The sequence below is a fragment of the Panthera tigris genome, chromosome C1 (genome assembly GCF_018350195.1).
Source record: "Panthera tigris isolate Pti1 chromosome C1, P.tigris_Pti1_mat1.1, whole genome shotgun sequence".
In the NCBI taxonomy this organism is placed as follows: Eukaryota; Metazoa; Chordata; class Mammalia; order Carnivora; family Felidae; genus Panthera; species Panthera tigris.
In genome coordinates, this window is record NC_056667.1 from 189401010 (window position 1) to 189426098 (window position 25089).

At 38.0% G+C, this 25089-nt stretch overlaps 1 protein-coding gene across 1 annotated transcript in view; it reads left to right on the forward strand.

The window, feature by feature from the left end:
- Nucleotides 1-25089, forward strand: part of PARD3B (par-3 family cell polarity regulator beta) — a 1003697-nt gene that overhangs the window by 781693 nt on the left and 196915 nt on the right. Inside the window, exon 19 of the mRNA XM_042995147.1 lies at nucleotides 21894-22004. Coding sequence (XP_042851081.1) covers nucleotides 21894-22004 — 111 coding nt within the window. The remainder of the gene's footprint in view (nucleotides 1-21893; nucleotides 22005-25089) is intronic.

Below are 25089 nucleotides of genomic sequence, written 5' to 3' on the forward strand. Positions count from 1 at the left end.
TTCTGGAAGTCTCAGAAACACGGGGATAACATATGCACTCCTGTTTAGGGGAGGTCTGCCCTGAATTGTAGGGAAGGGGGGCAGTGAGAGATCCAACAAGAAATTATAGGGGTGAACAAAGCAGAATAAAAGCAAGTATGTGCTTCCCTCTTCAACATTTCCTATCTATCCTTCACCTTCTACTTTTCCTTATTCTTGTTTTAAAACTTCTATTTTGAAATAATTTTCGATTTCAAAAAAAGTTACCCCCCAAAAAGTATAATTCCCATATACGTTTCACCTAACTCCTCCCAATGTTAAGATAGTGCAGACCTATGATACAAAGAGCTAAAGTAAGAAATTAACATTGATACAAAACATCAAACCCCAACTGAACATCACCAGTTTTCCCATCAATGTCCTTTTTCTGTTTCAAGATCCAACACATAATCCCACATTGCATTAGTTATGGTGTCTCCTTGGTCTCCCCTATTCTGTGCCAACCCTTAGCCTTCCCTTGTCTTTCATGACCGTGACACCTTGAGGAGTATTTGTTAGTTACTTTCTAGAACAATCCTCAGTTTGGGTTTGTCTGGTGATTTGTCATGATTACTTCACTTATTCACTTATTACTAGTGAAGTTCATCTTGGTTGTTTCATTAAAGTAGTGTGTGCTGGATTTTTTTTCCCCCATTTTTAATTTATACATATCTTGTGGCAGATATCTGAAACTATACAAATGTCTAGTTTCTTCTCATATATTCACCCGGTTAATTTTAGTACGGTTTCTTCTCAGTGTTTCTTATCATGGCAATTATTACAGTGGTTGCCAGTGGTCATTTTTAGTTCACTCCTTCCTTCCACACTTATTAATTGGAATTCTTCTTTAGTGAAGAGCTATCCTTTCTCCTCTGACCATTAATTTTTTGTTGATTTATATTATTATAGATTCATGGATATGTATTTTGTTTTATAGATTATAATCCAGTCCTATCATTATTTTGGTGCTTAAGTGATTCTAACTTTGGCTGTTGGGGGCATTTTCAGGGTAACTGTTCCCTTTTGACTTGCCTAGTTTTTTTGTGTGGTTTTCTTTTTGAGAACTTTCTTACTGTTTGGCACTGTGAGATGCCCCGAGATCATTTCATGTTCTCCTTGCCACAGTCAAGGAATCAAACATTTTTCCAAGGAGATCTGATTTCTCTTATTGCATAATCATATACAGAGGCCAAGGACCAGGAGTACTCACTTTTAGGTATTGTTTCTAGATCCTCTCAGCAGACAGAACTTGGAAATCTATGTATGTGCACGAACCAATACATAAACACGTATCCATATTTCTGAATCAGAGATTCAGAAATCTTTTAATCTTTTAATGAGATTTCAGATTCTCATTTAAAAACCTTTAAGTTTAGGGACGCCTGAGTGGCTCAGCCTGTTGAGCATCCAACTTTTGATTTTGAATCAGGTCGTGACCCCAGGGTCGTTAGATTGAGCGCCATGTCCAACTCCACGCTGAGCATGGAGCCCGCGTGGGGTTTTCCTCTCTCCTTCTGCCCCTTCTCCACTCACACATGCGCTCTCTCTCTCTCTCTCTCTCTCTGTGTGTGTGTCTCTCTCAAAACAAAAACAAAAACAAAAAACTATAAAAAACATGAGTTTATACCGATACCTCCAATTCCAATGTAATACCACAGTCTTCATTATAGACTTCCTCCTTTCCTTATTTGTAATTTCTTTTTCATTTAGCTAGAAAGCTGGCTCTCGTTATTTGCAATATATTTACTTATTTGTTCAACCCTAATATATGCTGAAAATTATCTCAGAATTCCTAACCCATACCCTTGTTGAGGCCACAGTATGGTATTTGTGTACAATTATGTTTGACTTTACCCTTACTGTATCCACTTTTCCAATGTTACTTAAGTTCTTTCCCAAGCCCTTCAATGTGGGATGCTAGTTATTTATAATATAATTAGGTTTATTCTTATAGTTGTATTCCTATTTGGGGTTCCCCCCCACACATCTTGATTGATTGTTGTTAACATATTGTAGAATAAAATTTACTCTTTGTTTTGTACACTTCTAGGGCTTTTGTTTATTTTTGAGAGAGAGAAAAGAGTAAAAGGGGGGCAGGGGCAGAGGGGGTGGGGGGAGACTGAGGATGCAAAGCAGGCTCCCTGCTGACAGCACAGAGCTTAACACAGGGATCTAACTCATGAACCATGAGATCATGACTGAGCCACCCAGGCGCCCCTCTAAAGGTTTTTATCAGTGTAGAGTCACGTGTCCACAGTCATGATACAGAGCAGTTCCATGATCTCCAAATCACCCGACCCCCGATTTCTGACAATCGTTGATCTGTTTTCCATCTCAGACAATATGCAGCCTTTTGGGTCTGGCTCCTTTCATTTAGCAGAATGCATTTGAGATTCATCTATGTTGTCGTGCGAGTAGTGTTCCGTCGTATGGATATTGTACTTTATTCTTGTGACATGATTTGTGATCCTTGCTCATGCATCTCATGTTTACATCCATAAAATTGCCCACTGGACTGATGCTTTTTGGGACCCTGAAACTGTGACTTTTAAAGTATGCTTTTCATCTTTCTTTAGCACAGTTTACCTCACTTTACCTTATTTCCTATGGTTATTTCCTATGACCACCCATCGTTTTAACATTTGAAGGAGGGTTAGAGCCAACCTTTAATTATTTTTGGTAAGATTGACAGGGAGAGTATGGATAATTGAAATCTTCACATAATCTACAAGCCTTGTAATAGCTACTTCTTCTTCCCCCAACTACTTAAAGGTAGCAAAATGGACTCATTTTAAGTTTTATGTCCTTTCCCTTCCTTTACTTATCCTCTGGTAGAAGCACTAATGAGTCCTCAGGTGACCATAAAAATGGAAAGACAGAGAGAAAGGGGAAGCACAGGCTGTGGGTAATCTGCATAGTAGATAAAAAGCCTCTGAGTCACTGAGAATTGATTGCACTCTAGTAAAGTAGATCTGATTAGGGATTATGTATCTTTGACGTATTTTAGATTTCCATTTAATGCTTGGCACTTGTTGATTCAGTGGTAGACTTATGGTCTGTCCTAAAAGTCTACCTAAAAGAATATAATCCTACCCAGAAAATATCAATTTCCTAGCTCTATTGTCTCTTTTTGCTTTCTGTACACTTCACCACAAAGTATGGCATTAATTTGTGACATCGGGCACATCTTAATTGTACCAAAGCAGATATTTGTATCTTACATCCATGGATAGGCACACATGGATAGTCTTTTGACAATCTGTTAACTTCTACAAATCTTATATGCTAATGTAGGCACATTTCCTGAAGGAGAGGACCCTCGTTTAAGTCAGATTTTTCAAAGCTGCAAAACAAACAAAATTAAGGTTGTTACCAGAGAGATCATCTACATAACTCCTCTGATACTAGCTGGCATGGTAATCTTGAAAACCCTCAGGATGCTGTCTCTTAGTCTGAGAGATCTTCCTTCAGCCTCAAGAAGCATTCACTAGACTATACATTAATTTTTTTTTTCTTTTTTTAAATTTTTTTTAAAATTCATTTACTTTTGAGAGACTGAGACAGAGAGCAAGCAGGGGAGGAGCAGAGAGAGAGAAAGGGAGATACAAATCTGAAGCAGTCTCCGGGTCCGAGCTGTCAGCACAGAGCCTGACGCGGGGCTCGAACCCACGACTGCGAGATCATGACGTGAGCCAAAGTCAGACACTCAGCCGACTGAGCCACCTAGGCACCCCTAGATTATACATTTATTAGGAGAAAGTATCGAACCTTTTTCTTTCTGTATTTCCAGCACCTAGCACAGAGCCTGATATATAATAGGTGTTTGATAAATACTTCCCAAATGAATTCAATATTTCAGGCTACTGATAGGACTTTTTAGTTTACTCATCTAAGAAATCTAATTAGTTTAGTTGTTTGTGAGACATATCATTTAATTAGTTTGCAGGAGTTCATAAAGCTTTGTCATCTAGGAGTTAATTAGCTAGTAAATCACCAAGTGCTAATAAGTATATGCAGTACTTTTTTCTAGTACATTTTATGTTTATATCATATGTCTTCCTTTCCTAAATCCATGTTGCCTGCGTTGGTGAGAAATGGGATTATCCTCCTCCCTCTCTATTTCGCCTAAGGTAAGGAAGGTTTGACTGATTTTGAAAGACACTTCATAGTGTGAAATCTTAAAAAATAAGTTTTATTTTCATTTTTTTGGACTCTGGATATAAGGTCTAAACAGCAAAACTGAGTCATTCTACAGAATGTATTGTTCTAGATCTGTTAATCTATAAATTCTTTTTTTGTAAGTTTGTTTATTTTGAGAGAGAGAGCGCAGGTGCATGAGCAGGTGAGAGGCAGAGAGAGAATCCCAAGCAGGCTCTGCTCTGCACAGAGCCCGACACAGGCCTCAATAACACAAACTTTGAGATCACGATCTAAGCTGAAACCAAGAGTCAGATGCTTAACCGACTAAGCCACCCAGGTGCCCAATCTATAAATTCTTATAGAAGACTTTCTGAAGAAAACATTGATAATTTATCTGTTTGGTATTCCAAACAATATACTTTGGCTGAGTTTGGCCTGGTGTGATCCTTCCTATCCTTGACAAAGTGGTCACCGACCACTTCAGCCAACTATAATCTTTTTTCAGTCAACTAATGGCATCATTGAAAGGCAGCCCATCCAGGTTTTGGGTATCTAAGTCCTGACTCCCCTGTTTCAACATGAGCTGAGAGCTGAGCAAGCAGGCATGGCTCAATGAATTATACTAATTTAAGGTCACCGCAGTCATTAAAACACATATATATACATACATAGGTATAAAAAAAAAAAGAGAGAGAGAAACTTAGTTATACCAGTGTTTGCAAACTGGGATTCCAGAGGCTGAATTTGGCTCACAAATATTGGATGCTTGGGCCAAAGACTATTACTTTAAAAAAAAAAAAAAAAGAGCCAACATTTTAAAATAAAGGTATTTCACAAAGGGAGACTAAATTTGCTAATTTTTTTCATATTTTTGAAGCTGGTAGAAATCACCAGTTCACACTTAAAACTTTTCCTGTATATCTCAAATGATTGCTTGATTTTAAGTTTAACCATATGTGTTCTTATTTTCTAAAAATTACTTTCAAAACACTAGGTTAGCAAATCTGTGGTATTACAAAATCTGGAGCCATATTCTGTCTTTCACCTGTGAAAATGTTACTATTAACCCACATATGTTCAACAAAACTGGCATTGAGCTGTTTTTCTAGAAAAAGTGATGGATTTATGCTACTCTGTCCACACATTCTTGGCGAGCGCCCTTTTGACCACTGGCACGTATTTGTAAGACCATCTGCATTGGGGGTAGAGTCTGTGGTTATGGAGTAGGTCCAAGTTAACTGGCCCACACAAGGGAGCCAACCCATGCCCTTGACCCCATTACCACAGTGTTCTAACCAATTGAGCTAAATAATTGAGTAATTGTTTTTCAGCAATCTGATCAAATCAGCTGGCATATATTAGGAGTCTGTCTGTGGACAGGGTGATAATGTCAGTGAACAAGGGAGCTTAAGATAATGGGAAAGTTGTCAAGTCCTCACATTAGTTAGCATGTTATATTTGGCCAAGTAGTCACTAAATTGAACTTTGTCATTACAGCTAATTGCATTTCTGGGCAATTGGTACTCACAAAAACACTAAACTTTTATTGAGTAGGGTTCCTTTATGAAGATTCAGAATTTGGGGTAAATAATTCATAACATATGTACAAACAATTGGAGAACATAGCAGGATGGAAAGAACTTGTACTGAGCTGAAGTGTTCAAACCCCTGTTTAGTCCCAACTGTCCATGTGGCCTTAGGTCTCTGGACTTTCTAAACTTTGAGTGGGACTAGATAATATGATCTCAAAGACTTTTCCAGTCTTAAGGGACTTTCTATAACTGTACAATTTTGAACCCATAAGAACCACTTTGCATACAAATCTCTTTTTAACTAAAAATGCAAACGAATAATTTTCACAGATAATTAAATAAATAATATTTCAAAAGTACTAAGAAAATTTATTTATTTTTTTATGTTTTCTCAAGTTAGTTAACATACAGTGTAGTCTTGGCTTTAGGATGAGCAAATTTATTTTTTAAATATATTGCTGATTGCATTAAATCAATATATAATATACACATTTCACATAGAAATTCAATGTGAATCCAACAAATAAATAAACCATAATATTAAATATTGTATTATCAGTTCTTTTTTTTAAGTTTTATTTATTTATTTTGTTTTTCATTAATTTTTTTTTAACATTTATTTATTTTTGAGACAGAGAGAGAGCATGAACAGGGGAGGGTCAGAGAAAGAGGGAGACACAGAATCTGAAACAGGCTCCAGGCTCTGAGCTGTCAGCACAGAGCCCGACACGGGGCTCTAACCCATGGACCGCGAGATCATGACCTGAGCTGAAGTCAGACGCTTAACCAACTGAGCCACCCAGGCACCCCTATTTATTTATTTTGAATGAGAGAGAGAGACCGAGAGTCGGGAAAGGGCAGAGAGGGAGAGAGAAAATCCCAAGCAGGCTCCTCACTGTCAGTACAGAGCCCAATGTGGGGCTCGAACTCACAAACCATGAGATCATGACCTGAACTGAAATCAAGAGTCAGACTCTTAACTGACTCAGCCACCCAGGCGCCCATTATATGATCAGTTCTTAATGACATTTTATATTCCAAAGCACTTATGAATCACCTGGAAAATGTTGCCACCTTATCAAAAAATTATTATTTTAGACGTAACATATTAATGAATTGCTTTGGGATTACTTTTTATTAATCTTCTGATTTTAGGTCCATTAGTGTGGCCCTTTTAGAGCTACCTGTTTCTTACTTGCTAAATTTAGATGAAACAAGTTAAGCTCAGGCTTTCTTTGCCAAACTGTACAATTTTTCTAGTTCTTTCTTCTCTTTCTTACTAATGCACTCAAATATTACTTTTATAGGATTGAGGTAATGGTTGGATTTATTGTTCTTTTATCCAAAGTGATTCTGCCATCACTGGATTGACTGGATTAGTGAGTCTCCAGACCTCAGTAGATTGGGTCCTAGAGAGGGTTAGGGTTGGTGTAAAATGAATGACAACAGCTTAGTCACACTTGAAATAATATATTGGCTTGAGTTTCCAAGCCTTCCAAATAACCTTCCAAAATGAAAAACACAAATACTGTGGGTTTCTACAGAATCACATGTGACTATAATGTTTGTAAAAAGGATTAGTTATCGGAAGTTGCTTCAATATGAGGTGGCAAAGTTTAGAAATACCAAACCTGGGGAGACCAGAAGCGTTAAATCCAAAGCCAAATATAGGTTGCAGATGCACAAGGTGATCATTGCCAAGCCAATGTCATCCAAGTGATGCTGCGTGTGTACCCTGCGCCCGCCATCCAGAGCCATTCAGAAACAGGCTGCCAGGGCATTGTGGCAGATTACAAGACACCTCTGTCATCTGAATAAACAGGTAGCTGGGCAAAAGTAAAGTTTCCAGTATTATTCCTTTCATACAGTGTGATTTGAAATTGATCTGATAATTAAAAGTAGCCCCAGAGATAAGGAAACACCCTCTGGCTAATTTATTTGGTTGAATCATCTACATTTTTTTTTAAAGATCTACTCACCAAAAAACTCCATCTGGAATGTTCCATTCAGAGGCTCACACCTCTGATTTATTTAATTATGCACTTTATGTGATTGTGCATTTAATTACCTACACACAAATTTCCTAGCGTTTGTTTCTTTTATCATTCCATGAGAACAAGTACAGCCATTTTGAACCGTAGAAGAGGACTAGGAATCTGAAGGAATTATTCATCTGTGGTATTGAAGAAAGGAAAAATTAGCCATTGGTATAGGGAAGGGAGGAACAAGAAAATATACTTACATAGCAGAATTGTAGTTTCACAGTCTAGTGGACAAGCAAATAAGAAGCTGATGCTTTGGACAGACTATAAATCAATTTCTGGTTTCTTTGGTCAAATTGTAAATCATCACTGTGCTAAGCTACTATATACATTTCCAGGTGAAAGCATACTTTTATGATTGTGTGTTACCAGTCATGGGTCTTTATGAATTGCAAGTGATTAGAAAACCTTGTCAGAAATCAAGTTATTGTTGATGTTGTTGTTTAATCCTGGATATATTTTCTTTAGGGATGTTATGTTGCTGGAGAATGAGATTAGATCCATTTTATAAAAGTAGGTTACAATCCTATGGGAAATCTAGTCCTATGAAAAAGATTACTGTCTTTTGCCCAGCCCCTTCTGGACAAAGGAAACATTGTTGATTGCTTGATGGCCCTTGAGTGACTGTCACTTTGGCCGAGCTCCTTCAGAATAAAGTATTCTGGGACCTGGAGGGTATGTAGGATGTTCTCTGTGCTGTTCAATGGATAAGCAGCAACTCTATCTGAAACAATAAATTACACCTCATTTTGTGTTTGGCCACCCGATCTTATGTACGGGTTCCGAGATTTTAGACTTAAGAAAAGCTACGGAAAGGGAGTTTTTAGATGTTTAAAAAATGAATTGGGGACCCGTACAGGTAGCACAGGTTTGAAAAACTTCACAGACTTGTGACTTTTTGGCCCTGGAAGAGCCAAAGTATGATGTAGAATTTCACTTGAGACATTCAGAATAGATACATTTCTTCCCTCACAGCCTATTCATAGTTAAGAATCAATTCAGTTTTATGGCCTACTCTTCAGGGACTTATTGAATAAGAAGGCATATTAGTTAACTTTAAATCTGACATAAAAATATTGAAATCTGATCCCTCACCTTACAAACTAAGTTAGGGCTCAGATTTTTTAAAATTACCTCTTTTTCCAAAAGAACTCTTTCATGAAAGAGCATAGATGGAGATATTGTCATTTGGAATTCTGTTAAGGAGAGGACAAACCAATGACAAAGATGAATGGTGTCAGAACTCTGGAGGACCAAGCAACTACCTCACACCTATCTTTATTCAAAACCTAAGACTAAAGAGGCCATAATTTCTGAAACGCTGAAATTAAAGGTCTCGGTATGAGATAGACATGACGTTTTTTATAGATGACATCTTGCAGATTAATCATCTTTAATGAGGGCTTTGGGTTTGAATCTCATTCTAGAATTTAGCCTGGTGTTTTGAAACAGGGTATTTGTACAACACGAAAGACTGGTCATCACGAGGTAGAACCCGAAGATGACCCAGTGCCACCATGGCACTGGGATCACCAGATGTGTGTTACCTTTGCCATGTAATAGCTGTCCCCTGTTTGATCTTGCTGTGGTAGTAGACATCCAGGGCTGTGACCAGCTTAGAGCTGCCACACCTAAATTAAGTCAGTTTGGTGATTTCTGTGTTCATAGGGAAATTAGATTCCAGCCTGGGAGCTGTGTGGGAGGATGACATGTTTGTTATGAGGCACTATGAGGACAGAGGCCATGAAGAAAAGAGATAAGTGATACCTCCCTGAAATCCCTACTTCACCTTTAATTCAGGTCAGCAATGCTTGCTGGATTTTTTTCTATGCATCAGGCGCTAAGAATGAGAGTGGAGACCACCTTTGACTAATTTGCTTGGATCCTTAGCATCTACTAGGTCTACAAAGTAGGTGTCCAGTAAGCATTTGTTGAATGAATGCATGTATGCATAAACGAGAAAACCATGTAAAGACCCTACCTGCCCTAGCCCTGGAGGAGCTCACATGGAAGCAGTGGTTCAAACAGTGCCCTACCCCAAGTACAGGCGCTAACAGAAGTACAAGCCCTCCTCGTCTCTGTACTCTCTGCCTGAGTCCAATCTCCGTCACATCTTGGCTCAAGATAGATATGCTAATCCAAGTTGGTTTCGTGTGGTAAAAATGTTACCCACACAAAACAAAACAAAACAAAACATCAAATATGAGTTCTAGTGAATTGAGACATCCCAGAAATTAACCCCCAACAATGCTCGCTTATTCAACCTCACTTTTTCTACTGCAGAAAAAGAAGGGAAAAAAAGAAGTCCAAAGTTAAGAAAGCTTCTACCTTGTAAGAACAGTTTCAAACTTAGTATCATTTATTATGAATCAATATAATAACTCTTTTCTATTGTTTAAGGCTCTCTTACCAGCTCTATCGTGCATTAATTATTTTGCTTCTTTTGTATCTGCCTAATAAATGCTTGACAAAAAAAAAGCCACATAATTTAAGATTTTTATGGCACAATGGAAATTTGCCCACCCCCAGGAAAAAAATTGTGTGATATTCTCATTGTCTCCTCAGGGAAGATTTTATATGTTAAAAAGAAGAAGAAGAACATGAAATGAAAAAAAAAAAAAAAAAAGAATAAAGCCCTAGTTACACTTTATGTGACATGCAGAAGGTTTAGAATATATAGAACATAAAAGAACAGTACATGAGCTACAGTGGGATAGAACTGTGTGTTCTTAATTTTAAATTTCAGATAAATATGATTTCAGCTTTGATCCTACATGGACTAATTCTTTTGTCACTCAACTAATTAATTCAGTATGCTGGAGAAAAGATGCTAATTTGGGCATCAAAGAAGTGATAATTTTTTTTGTTTAATCGGAGTTATAAAGATAAGTTTTATTCCCATTAGACTGGGTCTGGAGCTCAATCATTTTATTCTTCTTTAGTGCAGACAAGTTCCAGAGAAACTATGCCCTGTTTCTCATAACTTATGAAGATGGAGTAGTAATATCCAGGATTCCCTTGAAGATGGCCCTTTGCATAGTCACTGTACATATATGATATATATACATATATATTATATATCAACCATTTCTTAACATTGCCCTTTTGTTCTTTACACATAATGAGTTAGTCACCATCATCTGTTCTTTTGATAATGGACTTTATACACAGTACACATAAGTTAATTTGTGTTATTGGAATATAAGTTATAGCTGACACTTTTAGAGACTATAGATGAGGCCTCCAGTTTCCATAGAACTTTTAATTGGCCCTCCCTGGATTAACTTTCATTATGAGTCAGTTTTTCCCTTACCAGGAAGTTTGCTGAAATGACCCCACTTGCCAGTGAATGAACCGCAGAACTGTTTCCTGTGGGGGGACATTTCCTTCTGCAGGATGAATCTGTGGTCATTATGGAGTGAGCCCTGGCAGGTTGAGCATGGGAAGGCCATGGGCATTGAGGAACCTCCCACAGCTGGTAGAGAAAAAGCTTATATGTGGTGTATGATTTGGTCTCAGAATACTCCTTTCCTAGTGTCTGGGTTCCCGGGACAAAGGAGGTAGAGAGAAGGGAAGAAGGGGATGCTGTGAGTACACAGATGAGAATTCTAGGTTCCAGCCATGTGGTCTGTTTGAGTCAGCATTAGAGTTTTATGGACAGGCCATCAGTTGTCTTTGCACTCAAGCTGCCTTCAGAGATGCTCAGAGATCTACTTAAAAGTAATAAAAATAAAAAGAAAGGAGCCACATATTCTGCTGCTTTGAAATAAGTAAACATTTAATAAAAAGAAAAGCCTTTCTAACTATTAAGGAAACATAAAAATGCAAAAAGATCTATTTCTTTAATGCTCTTGTTAAATATATTTCCCAGAAATCATAAGCATTTAGTCTGAATCACTAAGACCCTTGCCTACAATGTCTTAAAGCCAGTGAGAGCGTATGAAAGCAATTAATCAAAGTTCACTGTGCTCCTGAAAAGTATTTCTTCTTCTGGAAAGCAGGATAGAATAACTTAAAACCCAGTGTGGTCGTGACAGTTAATAAGCTTTTTATAGTCCCTGTGTGGATCTGAAAATCATACCTTATTAGTATCTTTATCTTTCTTGCTCACTCATTCACGCTTATTTTCATTTAATTTTAATCTCTGGCCCCTTTTTCATATTTTTTTCCCTCTTTCTCCTAACAGAGTGCTACTTTAATAATGTTAGAGTGGAATTTTCATTGGCTACACAAACCCTCAGCAAAAGTAACTGTTCAGTAGGTTACAAATCCCTTAACGGATTCTTTCAAGTCAGTCTTCCACATGCCCTTTTTACTTTGTTTGTTTGTTTGTTTGTTTGTTTGTTTGTTTGTTTTTCAGAAGATGGATTATTGATGATGTGCATTTTGCTTTGTTTTGCTTTCCGGGCCCACTAGAATTACTTGCAATATATTTAGTATTTCCAAATCTACTGCATTTCCTAGCTCCTCAGTCTGGGAAAGCAAATTCGCTCAAGGATTCCCAGCAGCTGAATTCAGAGAGCTGCTTAAGACTCTACCCAGCAGATGTTTTATCCACTTAGGCAGAAATCTTAGAATGTTATAGGACCTCCCTGCCTTTCAATCCTAAAAACAAATATCAACACATTTGAGCTCCAAAGCTTCCCTGCTTTGGAATGAAGAGTCGCCATGACCACCAAGTTAGGAATCCCATCCTGGGAATAAGCAACAACAAGCCAGAGGCAAGTAGCTGTTTAAGGGTAAGGTGGGAATGTTGGCCTCAAAGGAAGTAGTAAAGATACTAGTGGGATTAAACATGTGTGTTGTTTTCATATAGTTCATCTTCATCTTGGAAACATATAAACATACCCAAAATACACGTCTAACCGATATACCAGAAATTAACATTTTAATTAGAAATCTTCTTTTTAAAGAGACTCAACTGCTTGACCCAGTTAATAAGAAAGATTTTTAATATGGAGTTTTTCTTCGGTTACTAAACCATCAACTCACTCAGTTTCCCCTTGTGAACATATCTATAAAGCAAATCCCTATCTCCTCTTGCATGCCATGGAGTGGGCTCAGAGAGTTTAAATCACAACCCTTCTGTTATAAAAGCATACTGAGCTTGTAGCATTCCACCCCAGTCCCGAAAAGTCACAGGCACCAGCATGATAACCATATATACTGTGGAAAGCTAAAAATAAAAGTAGAATATTTTTCTTTCTTTATCAAGATTAGCAACAAACACATTTGTTCATTATTCTATCAATAATATTAACATAAAAATAGGCAGTGGCCTTAGGTATCTAAAAAAGGGGGGGGGGGACTCTAATTGGTCAATTTCCATTGAATTTGTATCAGATTCATTAACTCTAAAGTACAATGGGAGCCATCTCAGGTAAACAAGTAAAGACCTTTGTGATACACATTTTAGAGAGAAGCAATAGCCAAAGTGCACACATGAGATTACAATACGTGGAAATAAATTTCATTAGCATATGCATATGCTAATTCAGAACCTGACTTAGAATGCATCAGACAACAGAAACCTTTTATGGGCGAATTTAAAAATAAACTATGGAAATACAGTCAAAGGTTTGTGAACTTCTCTGCCCCCATATTTTGCTCGAACTATTTCAAAGTGTATAATTTACAAAATGATAAGACAATATCATAGTTTATAAGTCAGCTAGGTACAGGGAGAATGAACCACTATCAAAGTCCAGAACATATTCTGACTGCGAAGTTGATGCATTTCCACACCTGACATCATTCCGTAGACATTCAAAGTGTAATATTAGTAATGACTGGATCATGTAGCCTCTTCCAAATGGGTGTCATTGACACCCAAAGATACTCCCCGATTGCAGAAAGAAGAAATACATTCTGTTTCAAATATTCAGCTCTCCTTGGATTCATAGCTCACCACAAATTTGAAATTAGAGTGTTTGAACACTTTCCTTACCAAACTTTTTAGTCCTCATAAGCCATTGCTCAGGATTGCTTTATACAGTGTGTGCACTAAATGGAAGAAGAGTGGATACTAATAGCTGTGTAAACTGTCCAGTGGGATCTGGGAGGGAAATTGTAGATAGATAGTACTTAGCAGAATTAAGAAGTGAATTAAATGAGAGACTAGGCATGAACAAAGGCAGAAATAGAGCTATCCGTGTTGTAAATTTGGACCATTTATCAGGGTGCGTGGGAATCTGGGAAGGACTTGAACGTCATTATCTAGAAAACTCATGGAAAGAAATAGAAGTGGAAGAAAATATTTGCTGAGACATTAGGAGATAACTAAGAATTATAGTGAAATCTTTATCATATAGAAAACAACAAGAGGCTGAGAGCATATTCAGTTCATTGGGTTAAGGACTTACCTAACAACTGATGGTGTTAATGGTTACATTCCATGTGAATAGTCCATATGATGTGTCATGGCAGCTCAGTAAATGATTGATTGAATGAATGGATGAACCATTATTAAATTCTACTTCCCCATATGGCCTTTTAGGGCCTCCCTATATAGGTAAAATAGCAACATAAGAAAGGTCTGCTTTTGGTATTTTCCTATAAACACTTTCTGAGATTCTTTTCTACCTTATATAGTCTATTTCCTTTGATTTCTCAATTTATACCAAGATGTCTCATTTTATGAATAGAAACCATTTCTCTTATACGTGTTGTATCATGTTGACTGATAAATTAATTACCTGGAACTCCTCCACTGTCCATTCATCGACTCTATAAATGAACTAGTCTCCTTTCTGGCTGCTGCTTTTCTTGAATCTCCTCCTATCTCCATAAGGCCAGTCTCTCTGGAGGTTCTGTATATCTCTGTCCTTTTCTCTTATCAAGAGCTTTGTTCTCCTATATGAGTGTTCATAGCATTATTCACAACAGCCAAATGATGAGCACAGCCCAAATCTCCATCAACAGATGACTAGGTAAGCAACTATGGTATGTCCATACAATGGAATGTTATTCAGCCTTAAAAAAGAAGGAAATTCTGACACATGCTATAGCATCGATGAACCTTGAAGACGTTATGCTAATTGAAATAACCCACACACCAAAGGACAAATATTGTATGATTCCACTTATATGAAGTACCTAGAATAGTCAAATTTATAGAGATAGAAGGTAGAATAGTGGTTTCCAGGGGCTGGGGGAAGGAGAAATGGGGAGTTACTATGTAGCAGGTACAGAATTTCACTTTGGGATGATGAAAATATTCTGGAAACGGGTGGGGGTTGATGGTTGCACAACATTGTGACTGTACTTAGTGCTACCGAACTGTATATTTCATAATGATTAAAATGGTAAACTTTACGTTATGAGTTTTTTACCACACTGCAAAAGAAAATAGCTTTCTTCTCTTCTCTCTTCCAGCTCCAGCCTCTCACACTCTGACATTTCTTCCTATCACCAGACAAAAGTCCTCCAGTATCAGCCACATTGAAAACCTCCTTTTTCAACATTCCACCCCACCTCCAGCGATCACCCTACCAGCCAAACTTCTTGAAGCGGTTGTACACAAAGATACACACTTTTATACTTACCTACCATTCACTCTTGCGATCACTGTCACCTGACTTCTGCTCATACCACTGCACTGAACCATAGCAACACGATGAATGGCTTCTGAGTGCCAAATCCAGTGAAGTCTGGAGTCCTGACCTCAGTATTCTCAATTGTATTCTTCTCAATTGACTTCTCAACAGTATTTCCATCTGGTGACCATGGCCTCTTTACAGCGCTCTTCCCTCGGGTCTCTTGAGCCATACTCTCCTGAATTTCTTCATCTCTCTGGCTGTTCTTTTTCTGTCCCCTGTGTACAATGCCTCCCTACCCCTCTCTCCAGACTTTAAGTATTACAGTTCCTCATAACTTTGCCTTAGTCCCTAGCCCATTCATTTGGAGGACCCAAAGGCATACTGAAATAACCATGTTTAAAAGTGAACATTTTGGGGGCGCCTGGGTGGCTCAGTCACTTAAGCATCTGACTCTTGATTTTGGCTCAGATCATGATCTCATGGTTCATAAGATCAAGCCACACATCAGGCTCTGTGCTGACAGTGTGGAGGCTGCTTCGGATTCTCTCTCTCCCTCCCTCTCTCTGCCCCTCCCCAGATCCTCTCTCTCTCTTTCTCAAAATAAATTTTTTTAAGGTGAATTTTTGGTCCTTCTCCCTTGACCCACCACTTTCACATCATTGTCTTGTCTTCGCAGCAGCACTTTCTCCAGTCCAGGCCACCACTGTCTTTTACCCACAGTCCTGAAGCAGTTGTAGCAGTCACCAGTTGGCTTTACTGCTTTACTTGATGCTTTTTACTTCAGCAACCAGGATGATGTTTGAAAATGTGCATCACATAGTATCACTTCTGCTTAAAGTGATTTGGTGACCCCTCTACCAACTTGGTTACTCCTCTACCAACTCTTTAAATTTACCAGTCTCTTTATCCAGTTTCTCTTTGTCCCTTGAATTACCAAGACATGACCTGATGCCACTCTGAGACTAAACTCCAAGCCTCTCACACCTGCACTCTGTGGTCCTTGCCCTGCTTGCCATCTGAATCCTGTGTTAGTATCCCCCTCTGCTCCCCTTGCTTAAGCTATTCTGCCCTTCTTTCACCACTTAGAATGCACCAGACCTTCCCCACCTCACTCCCTTTGTGTGTGCCGTGTCTTCCACCCATAAGGCTTATCTCCAATCTTTGCTTGTTTGGAAGCTCTCACCCATACAGCCTTCGTGTAAATGTCATTTCCCCAATGAAGACTTCCCCAACCAGTCTCCTATTATTATCTCTCCTAACACTCTTCATAGCACATAGCTTTTGTTTTGTTTTGTTTTGTTTTTGCAACTTACAATTGCATATTTGTACTTGTTTGATGTCCAGCTCCTCGGTTAGAATGTAAATTCCATAGGGATAGTGTCTGGGTTTGTATCCCAATTCAACATCAGCCTATACTAAGCGCTTACGACAATGACTGACAGAGAGTATATATCTAATAAATATTTCTTAAACAAATGCATGAATGAAAGAAAAAAAGAAGACAGAAAGAAAGCCAGTTTTCCATAAAGCTGTTTCAAATAACCTCTTTATAGAAATGAACAGGGACAGGTGTTTTAAGCAAACTTATAATTCATGAAAGTCTAAATTTACATAAAGGGTATGTTGAAAGGTGATTTTTCCACTTTACAAAAAGATCCATCATAAGAGTCTTTAAACAGGCTTCCCAGGTACACAGAAAGTAAGATTTTATTGATGCAAACCATATGTTTGTACTGAATTCTTTAGGAAAATATCTTTTATATAAAGCAAAGTTGACCTATAAGCAATTTCCTTAAGGCACCTAGCCCAAAATGGCCAACTCTCAAATTTCCTAGGTAATAGATAATGGGAGGCCTGGAATGCAGGGGATATTTGAAACCCTAGAATGCAAAGCAGTAATTTTAGCCATTTAGAGCTCTTGTGACTTTTCTCACAAAAATAACTAATAGTGAAATGAATCAATGTATTTGAACCTCCCCAACTCCTCTTTCTGTATGTCCATGAATGTAAGAAAGGCTTGAAAGTAACCCCCAAATAGGCTGACATGGAGAGAACAAGGCTTACACGATTCACCAAATTGATGCTTTTCTTCCAACCTCCCCCCTCCCAACCCACCCACCACCACTACCACTGATAATTAAGTTGTCTGATTGCAAAATTGGAAAAAAGAATTCAGTGTGCTAATAAATAAAAGCAATTAACTTCTCTGGGTCTCAATTTCCTCTTCTTAACAATGTGGGAGTCCTTTTGAAGATTACTGTTTTATAATTCTGTTCTTGAACCTACCCAAACTTTACAAAATAAGGTAATTTATGACTGTTTTCTCTGTCTAATGAAATAAATTTCACAGCTATTTCTGCTCTTCTTCTTGGGAATTTTCATAAATGATCATGAGGTTTAAATCAAAACATTTATATTATTTGTGGAATTGGTTGATTTGACTGTTATTGATGGTTCTTGCTAAGAAGAAAACGCTTTGCAGAATTTACTTACAACTAACCTTTCTCAGACGTAGTCCACTATGGTGAAAACAAAGTACGCTGTTTTTGAACTTCAGTACAAGTGAAATATTTTAGGAACAGGAAGAAAAAACAATTCACTGGTTGTGGTAATAAAGATCAAGGTAGACTAGGGTATAGGTTAGTTTTGCCCTTCAAAAACAAGACTTCTTTCATCTCAGAAAATCCAAACCTTCAAATATTTGGAACATAGAAGAAAAGCATGCCTAATATCTTGAGTTTTTGGCAACATTTTTGCTCTCATCAACTTCCTGGAGCACTATTCTATCCTCGCTCCCCACAATTTTGATTTTTTTGGCCCAATTTTACTATATTTGATGACATTTTGAGGGAAAATTATTTCTCTAAGTGATGTACAAAGGTATTCTCACATAAAGGAATTTAGAGTCATAATGTTGGTCCCTGAGACTCTTCTTCATGGGCATGAAAAGCTAAAGAATGTACTCATGAAAATGCACGTTATTTATATAGCGCCTGCTTTGTAGGTTAAAGAGAGATCTTGAATATGTCAACAAATCTCCCTTATACTTGGAAGTTAGTGATCTTTTATTTTGTCTGTATTTCTTCTTCTCTTCCCTAGTCTATAAATGATATTAGGTCATTTCTTCAGTGGGAAAGAAGAAAATACGTTAGGAATAAGAAGGAGGACCAGGAAAAAAAAGACTTGGGCTGATGGAGTGAAAATTCATAGTTGATTGACCCAAATCCCAAAACAAGACTGAATACAACAAAAGAATAGCAGTAGGAGCAAAGGCAGATGGTAAATGGCAGTGGAGAGAGAGAAGGTTCATGAGCAAGAATTTGCTAATTGAAACTGTAAATTGAAAAATTGTTTTAAGTTTATTTATTTGTTTTGAGAGAGACAGGGAGAACAGCAGGGTAGAGGCAGAGAGAAGGGGACAGAAGATCCAAAGCGGGCTCTGCACTTACAGCAGAGAGCCCGATGTGGGGCTTGAACGCCCGATGTGGGGCTCCAATGCCCAATGTGAGGCTCATGACCTGAGCCAAAGTTGGATGCTTAACCAACTGAGCCACCCAGGCACCCCTAAATTGACATTTTCACAGAAGAGTCAAGACTTGAAGAGGCTTCTGGGGAAAACAGGGTGCTTTGAACTCTGATAACAACAGAAATACAGAGATTAGCAAGGAGGTCTTCCACTCGGTGCTGCCACTTGACCAACAACCTATGATTTGGATTGAAGCACAATCCTAAGAGAACAGATGTTTACCCATTTTTATGAAATTCTGAAAAAGACAGGAGTTTCAAGTTTATGAGTGGGGCCTTCATGTGATGAGATTCTGACTCACTGTGTGTGTTGGGAGGTTGGGGGATGGGGACAGGGAGTGGGATGGGGCAGTCAGCCTGAACATGTGTAGAATCCCCAGGTTTCATAGATAGTTGGATGGCTACATAGATACATAGATGGGGTGAGCAAGCTAAAGATATACACACATTTACACACACATAAGAAAAATTTGCAACTATTTAATAAGAAACAAAGAATAAATAGGATTTCTATAGTTTAACAAGAATCTTTTACTTCACTGAAGAATATACATACTTGAGTGACTTTTTTTCCTGGTTATTAGCAGAGTATCAAATTATTTTCCTTTTTTTCACAAGTACGTCATTACCAAAACCAAAGGAGATTGCTTCTAAAGAAAATCTGCTTGGGAAAATGCCTATTATTTAAGAATGTGTCCTAGTAATAACCATAGCTTTATTATTATTATTATTTCAAATGTGCAGTTTTATTTTAGTAAAAGTGGTAAGGAAGCACAATGCTCTTTTAAAGTATCATAATTGCAGGAAACCCTAGTGCATTGTTGGTCCAAATGCAAACTGGTGCAGCCAATATGGAAATCAGCATGGAGGTTCCTTAAAAAATTGAAAAATGGAACTACACACACATGAAAAGATGCTCAACATCAGGGAAATGCAAACCAAAACCACAATGAGCTATCACCTCACCCCAGTCAGAATGGCTAAAATCAACAACACAAGAAACAACAGGTATTGGCAAGGATGTGGAGAAAAAGGAACACTTGTGCACCGTCGGCGGGAATGCAAACTGGTGCAGCCACTGTAGAAAACAGTGTGGATGTTCCTCAGAAAGTTAAAAATAGAGCTACACTACAATCCAGCAATTTCACTACTAGGTGTTTACCCAAAGAACACAAAAATACTAATTCAAAGGGATACATGTACCCTGCTGTTTATAGTAGTATTATCTACAATAGCTAAATTATGGAAATAGCCCAAGTGACTGTCGACAAATGAATGAATAAAGAAGATGTGGTATATATATATATATACATACATACACACACACGTGTACACACACAGCCATAAAAAAGAATGAAATCTTGCCATTTGCAATGACATGGATGGAGCTAGAGAGTATTATGCTAAGTGAAATAAGTCAGAGAAAAACAAATACCATGTGATTTCACTCATGTGGAATTTAAGAAACAAAACAAACAAAGACCAAAAAAAAGAGAGAAAGGCCAACCAAGAAACAGACCTTAACTATAGAGAAGAAACTGATGGTCACCAGAAGAAACTGATGGTCACCAGAGGGGAGGTGGATGAAGGTGGTGGGTCAAATAGGTGATGGGGACGAAGGAGTGCATTTGCTGTGATGAGCACTGGATGTTGTATGGAATTGTTGAATCACTATATTGTGCATCTGAAACTAATACCACACTGTATGTTAACTAACTGGAATTTAAATAAAAGCTTTTAAAAAATGGAACTACCTTATGATCCAGCAATTCTACTTCTGGGTATGCATCCAAAGGAATTGACTTCAGGATCCCACAGAAATATCTCTACTCCCATGTTCATTGCAGCATTACTTAGAATAGCCAAGATGTGGAAACATCTGAATTGTCCAGCAACAGGTGAATGGATTAAGAAGATGCAGTGTGTATGTGTGTGTATATATGCATACATGTGCACATATATGTATATGTATATGTGTGTGTATATATATATATACACACACCTACACACACACACACACACACATGTACACTATGGATCTGAAAAAAGAAAACTCAGAGAAACAGAACAGGGTGGTAGTTACCAGAGGTTGGGGAGAGGGGAAACTTGGGAGACACTGGTCAAAAGGTGAAACTTTCCGTTATAAGATTAGCAAGTTTGGGATCTAATGGACAGCATGGTGATCACAGCTAATACTAACGATCTAATGTTACCAAGAGAGTAGATCTTAAATACTCTCACAACAAAAAGGAAACTGTAACTGTGTGATGGGATGAAAGTGGTAGCCAGTACTGTGGTGGCAATCATTTTGCAGCTTAGAAATATATCAAATCAGCAGTTGTACACATTAAACTTACACAATGTTATGCGTCAATCATGTCTCAATGAAGCTGGAGGAAAAGAAATAAGGTATCATACTTGCCACTGTGCCAAAATTAGCTACAAATATGCCAGGCATCAAGGGGACTGAGAGCACACTAACACTGGGCTGATTTAGGAAGACTGGGGCTACATCCACAGAGTGAATGTAGCGTAAAGGAGACAGTGCAGTAAAGGAGACAGCCCAAGTTCTAATCCCGGGCCTTCCCCGAATTTATTGGGTGGCCAAGGCCCAAGGGCTCATTTGCAAAATGACAGCAGTAAACTAGGTGTTTGGCAAAGTCCCTTGAAGCACCATCTTTATCTCTTCCCAGGAGTTTCAACTTTAAATGTCAAGGCCACCTGGGGCTCTGAAGGCCTGGTTAGGAGTTCGGTCAGTTTTGAGTTATATATTAATGATAACCTTTCAGTTCTAAAATTTCTAGTGAATTCATAGTTTGAGATTTTTAGTCTTTAACCGCATGACTCTATGCATGCTGCACAATCAATATCTCAGTGGAAAGATGGAAGGAAAGAAGGATGAGAAGGAAAGGAGAGGGATTTAGTGACTATTACTTTTCCGCTTTCAGGATCTTATTTTACTTCCATTTTATGCAAAATGATCTTGTGCTACTTAGAATAAAGAATTACAGTTTGATGAATTCATCTCATAAATATTTTAAATTTACCACCAGAAGAACATGGTTAGTGTTAACATCTTCTGCTTCATGTGTTTCTAGATTTGGAAAGAAGAAAGATGATAAGGGAGGCAAGGCTGAGCAGAAGGGCACTCGGAAGCATGGCAGCCTGAGGGAAGAGGAGCTGGAAAAAATGAAAGAAGAACGAGAAAGGTGAGCAGAAATGCTGAGCCCCTTATTTTGTTTGGGTCCATGGCCTGTGTTTAATTTGATTATTGCATCAGTCAACTGGAGACATTTTATTTCAAGAAGCATCGAGTTGAATACAAAAGCAAAGGTACCTGATGTAAAAGGAACCTGCCTTTCTGGGGAATTTTTAGTATATTTGGAGGAGAAATTAACTTTATGTTTTTATTATATCAGTACTTACAATTCCAAGATATCCTACCCAAGTTTTGACTATATCAATGTATATTTTTCCTATGGTTTAAACAATGAGGTTTTTTTTTTTCTAATAAAAAGGTCATTTTGATGTTGATGTTTAGAACTATCAGATTTCCATAGTCTGTTCCTGATTTTTGTCAAGCTGTTGTATGCCTTCTTAATTTTATTCTGCTAAATCCATTTGGGTGGTGTAATTTGAGAAGCGCATGTCCTTCATTTTTAAAAAGCCAGTGTCTTTTATTAGGCTATCAGCAAGTTGCAAAGTATGTTGCCCATCTGTTAAAGGGCCGGTTTCGTTTACTGAAATAATGACAGTTTGCAAGGACTGAATTCTCCTGTTTGAGGAGCTTAATGTTCCATTTGGACAAGAGGCCCTTCACTTATCTTTGAGGTTAACTCTACACTTACCCCACGTTGATGTGTAAATGTCTGATTTTGAAACATGTAATTGAATATTCATGTTTCTCCTGAAAATTCTTCACCTGCACGACTAAATGGATCTTGGAGAAAGACGGAGATTATGACAACACTAGCATATCATTTTAAGCACTTGATTCTGACTTCATCATGCATGAAGTCAGATTTGTCCAGCTTGTCACTCGCTTACTAGTAACAGTAGTCCTTGTAGTTTTTAGAGTCCGTTCTTGTACTTATTTTAATACTCTAGTAACGTGTACTAAGAAAATCATACTTATACATCGTCCTTTCTAGCACAGAGCAGGCTGAATACCTACTGTTAACCTTTGACTTCTGTCTTGTAGTCTATTCCCATTGATAAAAGCTAACTTTATCAATAGCGAGGAAAGAAGCCCTATTTGGTCCTTTCTCATGTGAAAGTGGTTGATAAGCTGACTTCCAGGGTCAGCATGCAGGTGAAAGGAAATCAAGTGCTTTATATTGTTGCTGACTATTCACCTGACAGAGCTACCCCCAAAACTGGAATGATGAATTCTCCATCATAGTCCCAGATTCAGTAATCCTGTAACATAAAATGTAATGCAGGCTAAGATTTTAATGTGTATATTGGCAAAGACATCGATGTGGTGCGTCCACATCATAGATCTTTGCTGCTCCCCTGACTTCACTTACTGAGACACCATATCCTTGCCTCATCTTCAGGAAACGGAGCTGTTTGCTAGAATTCAGACTTCACATTTTTTTGTAGCTCGATACTTGCTCAGGGTTGGGAGGGTTTACTCTTAGTAGCAAGGGAAATGTGTGCCAGCTAGAAAATTGATAACCCATAAAATTAGGTGGGTTGTCTTTAAGCAAGAGTTCATTTCCTTTCTGGTTTTGCCTTTAGGAAGCAGGTGCCTGAGGGAGTTTTGTTCTTAAAAGCAGGGCTGTAAATTCACCTCAGCTGGCTATATAGGCTTCAGGTCCAATTTTCTTAAAATATGTTTGGTCAAAACATTGAAAGAACTCTACTATTAGCCTCCACTTAGGCCAATTCCCACACATGAACACATAAAACACATCTGATATGGGTTTCCTAGAGACAACATTGTCTCAATCTTGTGTGAGGGGAAGAAGTTGGAGGAGTTGCTTTTATGGTTGGGTGCTGTAGAATTAATGACCGAGGGCATTTCAACCGCGCAGAAGCTGAGGGCCACAGAGGGGGGTGGTGGTGGCTGAACATTTGGCATTGCTCCCAAACCTTGAGTCCCATTTCTTGGCTCTCCATCATCCATAAGAAACCAATTCACAACCCTTAAAGAACTCAGTGAGTGTATTACTCTTTGTGACATGGCCATTGGAAAAAAAAAAATAGAATAAAATAAGAAACAGTGTATGAAAGTTCACAAAGTTGTCTTTTTTTCTAATGCCTTTGCAATTTGTTACCTTAAGATGATTCGAGCTGCCCTATTGCTTATTTGTTTCATCCTAGCTGTCATAGATACAATAGCTTTTCATTAACATATCCCTTCTTCGAAGGATTTAAAGCACTTAAATAAAATATATATTGTGCAGTGCTGGAGCCAGCTTGTATCAGCTTGTGAGAGACAATTTTTAAACTTTCAGGAATTTTGTGAGCTCGTCATTAAGCCATTAGTAGTTTGAAATTGTTCATGGTGGGAGTATTTACACCACAGAAATTGGCAAATGCAATAAGTTGGGTTTGTTTTCTCAAAGAGCCAGTTAATCAGCATACCCCTGAGGGTTTATACCGACTCTATTTAGTGTATAACCAGGAAGAAATTGTCCAAAGTGGAGCATAAATTTAAAAATATTCATCCAAATCAAACCATATGACTTCTTCTAGCTGTGTTTCTCAAAGTGTTCGTAGACCACTTGATGAAAATGAATCACGTGGGGAGCGTGTTAAAGATGTTTGAGTCCCATACCAGATTTACAGAATCAGAATCTTTGGAGTTAGAGCTCAGGCATCTGTATTTGATAGGTAAGCCCAATGTGATTCTTCAGCATTCTAAAGTCTGAGAACCACTAACTTGAAGGGACAGGATTTGGTTGGAACATTAAACTATCCTTATCCTATGAGAAAGGATGTGCAGAGGTTGTTTGGGTTTTTTTTTCCCCCAAGAGGACTGAATAAGCCAGTCTAAAAGTATTGTCATCTTTTCTTATGGGTCCTCTTTGAAGCATTCTACCTTACTGGCATATTTTTTTGGCAACAAAAGAGAAACACTCGCCAGTGCTCACTCACCCAAGAGAATATGGAGTGCTTACCCCCAGTACCACCCACACACACAAAACTTACAAAAATTTCATGAAGAAAATTTTGGAGTCATAAAAAAAGCATTAAGAAAACTAATATGATCATGCCTAATTCTACAACCACTTAATATTTTGTGATCTTTTTTCCTATGTATGTATTTTCTTTTAAACTTGATAT